Source organism: Colobus angolensis, unplaced genomic scaffold (assembly GCF_000951035.1).
Source record: "Colobus angolensis palliatus isolate OR3802 unplaced genomic scaffold, Cang.pa_1.0 Scaffold208, whole genome shotgun sequence".
NCBI lineage: Eukaryota > Metazoa > Chordata > Mammalia > Primates > Cercopithecidae > Colobus > Colobus angolensis.
The window spans coordinates 617,418-628,727 of NW_012115244.1; the positions used below are offsets into that span (position 1 = coordinate 617,418).

Consider the following 11,310-nt stretch of genomic DNA (forward strand, 5'->3'; position numbering starts at 1 on the left):
GGCCTCCGGCTGCTCCCGCCCGAAGGTGGGGACTGGCAGTGGCAGGCACCGCTAGCGAGGGCGTTTGGGGACCCAGGGTGACCACGGCGCAGCCATGGGGACCGCGCTTGTGTACCATGAAGACATGACGGCCACCCGGCTGCTTTGGGACGAGTAAGTGGGACCTGGCCGAGGTGGGGTGCGGGGAGGGACCTCTGGACTGAGCTCTTCGTCTGCCCCAGCCCCGAGTGCGAGATTGAGCGCCCTGAGCGCCTGACCGCAGCCCTGGACCGCCTGCGGCAGCGCGGCCTGGAACAGAGGTGTCTGCGGTTGTCAGCCCGCGAGGCCTCGAAAGAGGAGCTGGGCCTGGTGCACAGGTCAGGATGGGGGCGGCCCCCATAATAGGGGGGCGGGCAGCCCACCTAGAAACCTGGGAACCTGGGCCTGCCCCGAGCCTGCCAGCCTTGAAGACAGATCCTCTCTCTGTACACCTTGGGTGGGCTCACAGGCTTGAGGAAGTGACAGGGTGGCCACTCCCACCACAAATCCCAGCTCCCTCCTCCTGCCCCCCTGCTTCTGCTGGTGACCCTGCCTCTCCTGCCTGCCCGTCTGCAATGCAGCCCAGAGTATGTGTCTCTGGTCGGGAAGACCCAGGTCTTAGGCGAGGAGGAGCTGCAAGCGCTGTCCAGACAGTTCGACGCCATCTACTTCCACCCGGTGCGTGTCCCCGGACACACTCACCTGTGCAGACACATGCACGCGCCTCTGCACGTTCACAGCCACGGCTGCCGATCCCAGCCAGCGTCCCTTGGTCTGTGCACGTGACATTGTCCGGCACACCTGCCTGCTGGCACTGCCAGAGCCTGGGACTGGCCTGTTGTGCTCAGCAGCTGGTGCCTTGCAGCCTGACACAAGTGTGGGCATGGCCTGCAAAGGGCAGCAGGAAAGGCGGGGGGTTCATCTGTGCCCCTGCGCCCACAGAGTACCTTTCACTGTGCACGCCTGGCCGCAGGGGCTGGACTGCAGCTGGTGGATGCTGTGCTCACGGGAGCTGTGCAAAATGGGCTTGCCCTGGTGAGGTGAGAGCTGCCGCTTCCCCTGGCTGCTCCTCTGTGGGTGGCCCTGTGAGGGGCCAGGGCAACTCTGACATGACCCAAATCCTCCTCTCACGCCGTAGGCCCCCCGGGCACCACAGCCAGAGGGCAGCTGCCAACGGGTTCTGCGTGTTCAACAATGTGGCCATAGCAGCTGCACATGCCAAGCAGAAGCACGGGCTACACAGGTGTGTGCCAGGCTGGCTGCAGGGGTGTGGGCCCAGGCCACACAGCAAGGGGCGGCACAGGTGGTGAGAGAACCCAGCCAGCATCTTCCCATCCCTGGCCGGGCTCCTGGAGGTGGGAGGCCCTGCCCCTCAGCCAGCAGCGCTGTCTGTGCCCAGGATCCTCATCGTGGACTGGGACGTGCACCATGGCCAGGGGATCCAGTATCTTTTTGAGGATGACCCCAGGTGAGCAAGGGTGCAGACACCACCCTTTCCTGCAACTCCAGCCTGGTCTGGGAAAATCCAAAGGCAAGATACAGATGTGCTTGGGTCAGGGTTCTACGGGCAGCTGTAGAGCTGTTGAGGGTCCTGACCTCTGATCTCTGGCCCTGGCTGGCCGTTGGCAGCGTCCTTTACTTCTCCTGGCACCGCTATGAGCATGGGCGTTTCTGGCCTTTCCTTCGAGAGTCAGATGCAGACGCAGTGGGGCGGGGACAGGGCCTCGGCTTCACTGTCAACCTGCCCTGGAACCAGGTGCCTACCCTCAAGCCCCAGGCCCCCACCCAGCCCCCTCCCCCCAGCCCCTCCCCTGCCCCGCAGTTCAGGATGTAGCCTGGGATGTCCTGCCAGGTTGGGATGGGAAACGCTGACTACGTGGCTGCCTTCCTGCACCTGCTGCTCCCACTGGCCTTTGAGGTGACTGCACGGAGGATTCCCCCAGGGCAGCCGGGTGGGAGGGAACTTGCTGCCTGGAGCGCCATGGTGAAGGCAGGAGGAGGGTTATGAGCTGCCCCACTGCTGCCTGGCAGGGGAGAGTGCTCAGGAGGGGATGGGATGGGCTTGGCTTGCCCTCACCTGGGCTCCAGCCCCTCTCTCGACCCTCCCCACCCCGGCCTGACCTGTAGTTTGACCCTGAGCTGGTGCTAGTCTCAGCAGGATTTGACTCAGCCATCGGGGACCCTGAGGTGAGGGCCTTGCCTGGCCAGGGAGGGCTTCTGGGGTCCTGGAGCCCAGGTCCCCCATCACACATGGCTTTGGTTCCAGGGGCAAATGCAGGCCACGCCAGAGTGCTTCGCCCACCTCACACAGCTGCTGCAGGTGCTGGCCGGCGGCCGGGTCTGTGCCATGCTGGAGGTGACTGGGGCGGGCACATAGGGAGGGTTCCTGGGCCAGAGGTCTGGGGGTCAGGAGCATGGGAGCCAGGTGCCCAAGGGGTACGTGGGAGGGGCATCCTGCCCGGGATAGAGCCAGGCAGGGGCCCTCCTGGTGACACCCCATCCCAGTGATATCCCTGCCCCAATCGTATCTCCACCCTCCTCCCAGGGCGGCTACCACCTGGAATCACTGGCTGAGTCAGTGTGCATGACAGTACAGACGCTGCTGGGCGACCCGGCTCCACCCCTATCAGGGCCCATGGTGCCATGTCAGAGGTTCGAGGGGAGGGAGGGCAGGCGGGGCTGGGGTGTGAGACCAGGCGTCACCACTGTTGTATCTCCCCCACAGTGCCCTGGAGTCCATCCAGAGTGCCCGTGCTGCCCAGGCCCCGTACTGGAAGAGCCTGCAGCTGCAAGGTCAGTGTGGCCAGGTGCTAGGCTGCAGGATCCCACCTCAGGCTCCCGTGCGGTGGTTATGACTCTCAACTGTCCCTAGATGTGACCCCTGTGCCGACGAGCCCCAGCACCCACTCCCCAGAGGGGAGGCCTCCACCTCTGCTGCCTGGGGGTCCCATGTGTAAGGCAGCTGCACCTGCACCTGCACTGAGCTCCTTCCTGGATCAGCCATGCCTCTGCCCTGCACCCTCTGTCCGCACCACTGTTGCCCTGACAGCGCCAGATACCACACTGGTCCTGCCCCCTGATGTCATCCAACAGGAAGGGTCAGCCCTGAGGGAGGAGACAGAAGCCTGGGCCAGGTGGGCAGGGCTGGCCTGGGGAGGATGGGGCCGCGTCTACACCTGTGCGTGTGTGTGCCTGACGTGTAGTCACTACATGTCTGTGTGTCCCTCTGGTCTGTCCACCACAGGCCACACGAGTCCCTGGCCCGGGAGGAGGCCCTCACTGCACTTGGGAAGCTCCTGTACCTCTTAGATGGGATGCTGGATGGGCAGGTGGGAGCACCTGTGAGGGGTTGGGGGTGCTGTGGACCTAGGGGCAGGGACCAGGACCTGCCAACGAGATGTGGCCTGTCCAGAGGAGGGCTGGGTGGTGCAGAACCACATGGATGTGAATGTTGCCTTGTGCCAAGAACGGTTCCCAGAACAGCTCCAGGGATGGGGATCACTAGCGTGTCTGACCTCTGACCTCAGCTTCTTCAGTTAAATGCTCTTTGGCAGAGAGGTGAAGGGGGTGATTTAAAGTATACATTTAGGCAGGGTGCAATGGCTCATGCCTATAATAACAGCAGTTTGGGGGGCCAAGGTGGGAGGAATGTTTGAGCTCAGGAGTTCAAGACCAGCCTAGAGAACATACAGAGACCCTGTCTCCACAAAAAATAAAAAAGTCAGCCAAGTGTGGTGGTGTGTGGCTGTAGTTCAGTTACTTAGGAGGCCAAGGCAGGAGGATCACTTAAGCCCAGTAGTTTGAGACTGTGGTGAGCTATAATTGTGCCACTGCATGCCAGCCTGGGTATAGAACAAGTCCCTGTCTCTCAAAAAAGAAAAAAAATTGCAGACGTAAGCATCTTATTTACAGAAGCAGAGTGATTGACCTGAGTGTAAGAAGTGTGGCTGACAGTAGCCACAGAGATACACTGAATGGAGGGAACCATGGATCTGTTTACCTGGCTCGGGAGTTGGCTGCTGCCTCATCCTCCACTGTTTATTCATCCCACAGGTGAACAGTGGCATTGCAGCCACTCTAGCCTCTGCTGCAGCAGCCACCCTGGATGTGGCTATTCAGAGAGGCCTGTCCCACGGAGCCCAGAGGTAAGCCTCACTTGACCATCCGGAGCCTCTGAGGGCAGGACCTGTGGGCACCCCTATCCTGGCTGGCCAAGCAGACAGAGCTCTGGGAATGGACTCTGGACAACAGGAACACGTGTCCTGAGGCCAGCTCTTCCTCCAGGCTGCTGTGTGTGGCCCTGGGACAGCTGGACCGGCCTCTAGACCTCGCCCATGATGGGTAGGACTCTCACGTCTTGCATCTGTCCAGCCATGGATGTGAATGGGCATACGACAGATGTGTGCCTGGGCCCCAGGGTGATGGGTGGGTGGCGCACTGTGGTACTGAATGGAGCCTTCCTCAGCTGGGGTTTGGGAGAAGGACTGCTGGAGGCAGTGCCAGATGGGTCTCCAGCACAGAGGCTCAGCAGTCACAGCACCCCTGCCCATGGCCCGGTGACTGCTCTTCCACCTCCACCTCTGTGGTCTGGGCTCAGGAGGGTGAGCAGGGCCTTACACTTATGCACATGTGTCCTGGAAGGAGGACTCTGTGGCTGAACATCGGGGGCAAGGAGGCAGCCGCCCTATCCATGTTCCATGTCTCCACGCCACTGCCAGCGGTGAGTGACCACGCCACACAAGGCAGGTGCTGGGGAGCCCGTGGATGTGTGCTGCTGCTGCTTGCTGGCATGTCATGACAGCAGGCCTCTGGTCCTTCCTGTCTCCCTGCTCCTCCTCCAGGGACCCTGAGATTAAGAGGTTGGGGGGCCAGAGCCAGCAGGTGTCTGTAGATGAGGAGCTGGGCTCTGCTGTCCCCACAGATGACTGGTGGCTTCCTGAGCTGTATCTTGGGCTTGGTGCTGCCCCTGGCCTATGGCTTCCAGCCTGACCTGGTGCTGGTGGTGCTAGGGCCTGGTCATGGCCTGCAGGGCCCCCACGCTGCACTTCTGGCTGCCATGCTTCGGGGGCTGGCAGGGGGCCGAGTCCTGGCCCTCCTGGAGGAGGTAAGCTGGGCAGGGTGGAGGTGCTGTGGGGTGGGATGAGGGGAAGGACCAGTGACTGCTTCCATCTTCGCCCCTGGCCCAGGACTCCGCACCCCAGCTAGCAGGGATCCTGGCCCGGGTGCTGCATGGAGAGGCACCTCCTAGCCTAGGCCCTTCCTCTGTGGCCTCCCCAGAGGATGTCCAGGCTCTGATGTATTTGAGAGGGCAGCTGGAGCCTCAGTGGAAGATGTTGCAGGTGAGGCTGATGGCGGAGGCATGGCTCTGCCCTGGGGCCCGGCTCTGCCGCAGAGTTTGGTGGGAAGGGCAGGGCAGGTGAGTGCCCTGAACCAGCTCCAGCGCAGGAGGCCAGCTGCGCGCCTCCTCCCGGCCCCTCCTCCTGTAGTGCCGTCCTCACCTGGTGGCTTGAAACCGGCCAAGGTGGGAGCATTTACGCCGCAGAAATGACACCGCACGCCAGCACCTCGCTGCCGCGATCCGGACCCCAAGCCCGCGGCTCCCACGACTCCGGGGCACGGAACCCCGCCCACTCCCACCCGTGCTTCCCCCGCTCCACCCCTCACTTCGCCTCGCCCCGCCCCACCCATCGCGCCCTGGCCCGTCCCATCCGGGCCCATGCAACCCACCCTCGGTCCCGTTCCGGCCCCTGCGGCCCACTGCGCTTCGCTCCCCGCCCTTGCGCCGTTAGTAAACATGGGTCAAACGAAACCCTGGTTCTGCCTCCTTTACTGAACACGCTCGGCCTCGATCTCTCACCCGCGGTGCGGGACTCAGGCCGGAAGTGCGCCGCGGCCCCGGCCTCGCTTTCACGCGCAGCCGGCGTTCCCGTGACGTATTTCCGGCGCGCCCGCCCTAGCGCTCTTCGTGCTCGCGCTGCTGTGACGCGACGGAGGCGGCGGGAGCGGGAGCGGGAGCTGTGGGCTCTTTCCACAGGTGACGCCTGGAGAACGGGTGGACGTGCAGGCCAGAACCCAGGACCCACCCGGCTGCGCCCCCAGACTCTCCGCTGCCCACGAGTCTCGGAGGGGCACCCTCTCCTGGTCGTCTCCTCTCGTGGGGCCTGAAGAACGGGGCAAAGCCGAGTTCGTGCACTGTACTGCGCGGGCGCGCGTTTCGTTCTTCGGGTTTGCCACGGTTCTGGGACTCCCTAAAGGTTGAGGGCTACTGAATTAGAAGAACCGCCGAGCTGGCTTCTGGTGGGCTGCCGGGCGCCGGGCAGCGTGCTTGGGCTGGGGAGGACAGGGCGTGTTTACTCTGAGTAGAGCAACCGCAAAACCTCCTTTAAAAAATACCAGTTCTGAGCTTCGGCGTTGGAGAGGCCGCCTGTCATTCAGCCCCTTCAGACCCTCTCTCACTCCGTCTTCCGCAGCGTGAGTGAAGCCCGGGTGAGGTTTTCCCACACGCCGGGGGCCCGGAGCTGAGAAGGGGCATGGCCAGCATCACGCAGCTGTTCGACGACTTGTGTGAGGCCCTCCTGCCGGCTGCCAAGACTCACCTGGGCCAGCGCAGTGTGAACCGGAAGAGGGCAAAGCGGAGCCTCAAGAAGGTGGCCTACAATGCGCTTTTCACAAATCTTTTTCAAGATGAGACTCAACAGCTGCAGCCTGACATGTCAAAACTACCAGCGAGAAACAAGATCCTCATGTTGTCCTTTGACTTGAGAGTGGGTGGCCGGGGCCCCGAGGCCGACCGTCTGGAGGAGCTTGTGGAGGAGCTTGAAGCAGCCCCTTGCTGTCCGCTTTTGGAAGTGGGGTCTGTTTTGGACCTCCTGGTTCAGCTGGCAGGGAGTGGTCCCCCTCAACTTCTGCCGAGAAGTCGAGACTACTTCCTCAACAACAAGCACGTGGGGAGAAACGTTCCGTATAGCGGCTATGATTGCGACCAGCTGAGTGTGTCTGAGACGGACGCTCGGTCTCTGATCTCCAGAGAAGAGTGTTTGTGTCACAGCATGATCCAGGAAACACTTCAGGTTATGGAGGCTGCTCCAGGCACCGGCCTGCCCACCGTCGGGCTCTTCTCATTTGGTGACCCTTGTGGTGACAGGTTTGAGAGAGACACCCGGGTCTCGCTCTTCGGGGCCCTTGTGCACAGCCGTACTTACGACATGGACGTCCGACTGGGCCTGCCCCCCGTGCCAGACAATGCAGACCTCTCTGGGCTGGCCATTAAGGTAGAATGTGTGGTTTTTCCTCTTTCATCTTTCTTGGGGTTTGAGAAATGCTTTCTGTGACCTTCTTTTTTTTTTTTTTTTTTTTTTGAGACGGGGTCTCACTCTGTCACTCAGACTGGAGTGCAGTGGCATGATCTTGGCTCACCGCAACCTCTACCTCCTGGGCTCAAGCAATTCTTGTACCTCAGCCTCCCAAGTAGCTGGAATTACAGTCACCTGCCTCCACGCGCGGCTAATTTTTTTTTTTTTGGAGATGGAGTCTCACTCTGTTGCCCAGGCTGGAGTGCAGTGGCGCGATCTTGGCTCACTGTAACCTCCACCTCCCGGGGTCAAGTGATTCTCCTACCTCAGCCTCCCGCGTAGCTGGGATTCAGGCGCACGCCACCATGCCCAGCTAATTTTTGTATTTTTAGTAGAGACGGGGTTTCACCATGTTGGCCAGGCTGGTCTCCAACTCCTGACCTCAGATGATCCACCCGCCTCGGCCTCCCAAAGTGCTGGAATTAAGGTCACTGCGCCTGGCCCAGTGACCTCCTTCTATCATGGTAAAAGGGGGGATAGTCTGGTGGCTGCATTGTGGGGTGGGGCCACTGGAGTGGACTTACTGGCGCCCACCTTCCTCTGCAGGGACAGTGCTGCCCACCTGCCGGCCAAAGCAACGCGCTGCTTTTCATCTTTACCTAATGGGGCATGTCATTAAGCCTCCTCTGCCTTCTAGAGCTGCCATTTGAATTTAAGTTAATTAAAACAAACAATTCAGTTCCTCAGCCCCACAAGCCACATTTTAAGTGCTCAGTAGCCACATGTGGCAAAAGCGTTCACGTTTTGTGATGTGTGCAATTGGATATGCTTTTGCTGTCTGTTGCCTGAGGCTTTCCCGTGGTCCTGTGTAGCTCATTTGAGTTTTGTATTTTATTACTTTATCAGTGTTGCCAAAAGGATACATTGTTATTAGTCATTCTATTCCTATGAGATAGCTAGACGATTTATAAACATATATAACGTTACGGCAAATGTCTTTGGTGTACAGCAGTTTTGTTTTTTGTTTTTGAGACAAGTCTCGCTCTATTGCCCAGGCGGGAGTGCGATGGTGTGGTCTCAGCTCACTACGACCTCCATCTCCTGGGTTCAAGTGATTCTCCTGCTTCAGCCTCCTGAGTATCTGGGACTCCAGGCGTGTGCCACCACACCCAGCTAATTTTTGTATTTTTTTATATTTGTATTTTTTTAAATTTGATTTGATTTTTTTTTTTTTTTTGACACAGAGTCTCGCTCTGTCGCCCAGGCTGGAGTGCGGTGGCACGATCTTGGCTCACTGCAAGCTCTGCCTCCCAAGTTCACGCCATTCTCCCACCTCAGCCTCCCGAGTAGCTGGGACTACAGGCGCCCGCCACCACGTCTGGCTAATTTTTTGTGTTTTTAGTAGAGACGGGGTTTCACTGTATTAGCCTGGATGGTCTCAATCTCCTGACCTCGTGATCCACCCACCTCAGTCTCCCAAAGTGCTGGGATTACAGGCGTGAGCCTGGCCTGATTTTTTTTTCCCGAGATGGAGTCTTGTGTAGGGACCAGCCCTACGGGGTCTGTGGTTTTTTCTCTCCATGTGCGGAGACGAGAGATTGTAGAAATAAAGGCAGAAGACAAAGAGATAAAAGAAAAAACAGCTGGGCCCGGGGGACCACTACCACCAAGACGCGGAGACCGGTGGTGGCCCCGAATGCCAGGCTGTGCTGTTATTTATTGGATACAAGACAAGGGGGCAGGGTAAGGAGCGTGAGCCATCTCCAGTGATAGGTAATGTCATGGGGGTCACGTGTCTGTCCACTGGACAGGGGGCCCTTCCCTGTTTGGCAGTCGAGGCAGAAAGAGAGAGGAGACAGCTTACGCCATTATTTCTGCATTTCAGAGACTTTTAGTACTTTCACTAATTCTGCTACTGCTATCTAGAAGGCAGAGCCACGTGTACAGGATGGAACATGAAAGCGAACCAGGAGCGTGACCACTGAAGCACAGCATCGCAGGGAGACATTTAGGCCTCCGGATAACTGCGGGCGGGCCTGACTGATGTCTGGCCCTCCACAAGAGGCGGTGGAGCAGAGTCTTCTCTAACTCCCCAGGGGCAAGGGAGACCCGCCCACCCCCCTCTGCTAAGTAGCCGGTTCTTTTCCTTGACATTGACGCTATCCCTAGGTAAGGGGCGTCTTCCCAGGCGCTGGCTTTACAGCTAGACCAAGGAGCCCTCTAGTGGCCCTACCCGGGCATAACAGAAGGCTCTTAGTCTTCTGGTCACTTCTCACCCTGTCCCTTCAGCTTCTGTCTCTGTATGGCCTGGTTTCTCCTAAGTTATCATTGTAGAGTGAGGATTATTATAATGTTGGGATAAAGAGTAATTGCTACAAACTAATGATTAATGTTCATAGATAATCATATCTGTAATTTATATCTAGTATAACTGTTCTTCTTTTGTTTGTTTGTTTTTTTTTTTTTGAGACGGAGTCTCGTTCTCGCCCAGGCTGGAGTGCAGTGGCGTGATCTCGGCTCACTGCAAGCTCCGCCTCCCGGGTTCACGCCATTCTCCTGCCTCAGCCTCCTCAGCAGCTGGGACTACAGGCACGCACCCCCATACTCGGCTAATGTTTTGTATTTTTAGTAGAGATGGGATTTCACCGTGGTCTTGATCTCCTGACCTCGTGATCCGCCTGCCTTGGACTCCCAAAGTGCTGGGATTACAGGTGTGAGCCACCGCGCCTGGCCTACAATTCTTATTTTATATATTTTCTTTATTATACCGGAACAGCTTGTGCCCTCGGTCTCTCGCCTGGGCACCTGGGTGGCTTGCTGCCCACAGTCTCACTCTGTTGCCCAGACTGGAGTGCAGTGGCGCAGTCTCGGCTCACTGCAACCTCCACTTCCCGGGTTCAAGCAATTCTCCTGCCTCAGCCTCCTAAGTAGCTGGGACCACAGGTGCCTGCCACCATGCCCGGCCAATTTTTATATTTTTGGTAGAGATGGGGTTTCACCATGCTGGCCAGACTGGTCTCAAACTCCTGACCTCAGCTGACCCACCCGCCTCAGCCTCCCATAGTGCTGGGGTTACAGGTGTGAGCCACCGTGCTTGGCCCCGGTGTACAGTAATTTTTTAATGTTTAGTGTGATTTTTTTATTCGGGGTTGCCCACAATGGAATTTCCAGGTCAGAGGCATCTCAAAAAGTTTCACTGTAAGTTCCACTGAGGCTTATGTGTTATATGGAATTGGAAATTGGCAGCCTTGACAAATTATTTTGTTTAATTCCTTAAATGGCTCATTGGGGGAAAAACATTGTATGGTACACATGTGCTTGAGAAAAACAGAAGAAACATTTTGGTAGGCCTTTGCCTCTAACAAGTCAATGGAACTAGGTGGATAAAGTTGCTGGAACTCTCCTTGCCCTTGGATGAATGTGGACACAGGAATGAGTGGCGGTTTGGCCTTCCCTGTGTCTCCAGGTCCCACCGAGTGTGGATCAGTGGGAAGACGAAGGATTCCAGTCAGCGTCCAACCTGACTCCTGATTCCCAGTCTGAGCCCAGCGTGACCCCAGATGTGGACCTGTGGGAAGCCGCACTCACCTATGAGGCCAGCAAGCGGAGGTGCTGGGAGCGAGTCGGCTGGTGTGTGCCCTTCTTTGCCTTAGCATGCAGTGCCCTTACTCCTGCATGAGCGTGGCCTTGGGTGGGGTGTGTGGGGGGCGTTGTGTACTCAGGGTCCCAGGCAGTTGTGTGAGTTAGGAACCTAAGCTGGTGTCCCAAATTGACTGAGTCCTGGGAGTTAAGAGAGACGCAGAGGGGAAAACACTAACAGCCCTTTTCTTTTTTTTTTTGAGATGGAGTCTCACTCTGTCGCCCAGGCTGGAGTGCAGTGGCCTGATCTCAGCTCACTGCAAGCTCCGCCTCACGGGTTCATGCCATCCTCCTGCCTCAGCTGCCTGAGTAGCTGGGACTACAGGCGCCCACCACCACGCCCGGCTAGATTTTTGTATTT

General features: G+C 58.3%; 2 protein-coding genes across 3 annotated transcripts in view; both read left to right on the forward strand.

Annotated features, from left to right (window-relative positions):
• HDAC10 (histone deacetylase 10) lies at positions 1–5,827 on the forward strand. Of its 2 annotated transcripts, XM_011942237.1 has the most exons (20): positions 1–153; positions 222–356; positions 600–696; positions 961–1,058; positions 1,157–1,261; positions 1,418–1,486; positions 1,648–1,774; positions 1,871–1,936; positions 2,146–2,205; positions 2,285–2,374; positions 2,564–2,670; positions 2,744–2,811; positions 2,891–3,152; positions 3,263–3,347; positions 4,072–4,163; positions 4,303–4,359; positions 4,660–4,738; positions 4,940–5,122; positions 5,205–5,357; positions 5,505–5,827. In XM_011942237.1, the coding sequence occupies exons 1-20, from the start codon at positions 95–97 to the stop codon at positions 5,526–5,528; spliced, it is 2,016 nt and encodes a 671-aa protein (XP_011797627.1). In that variant the 5' UTR covers positions 1–94; the 3' UTR covers positions 5,529–5,827. The 2 variants fall into 2 exon arrangements, with proteins under 2 accessions (XP_011797627.1, XP_011797628.1); XM_011942238.1 differs by lacking the exon at positions 2,146–2,205.
• A 152-nt stretch (positions 5,828–5,979) lies between these two features.
• The window catches only part of TUBGCP6 (tubulin, gamma complex associated protein 6), a 31,933-nt gene continuing 26,602 nt past the window's right edge, over positions 5,980–11,310 (forward strand). The window contains exons 1-2 of the mRNA XM_011942240.1: positions 5,980–7,289; positions 10,777–10,940. Of these exons, the coding sequence (XP_011797630.1) occupies positions 6,549–7,289; positions 10,777–10,940 (905 nt within the window). The 5' untranslated portion in view covers positions 5,980–6,548. The remainder of the gene's footprint in view (positions 7,290–10,776; positions 10,941–11,310) is intronic.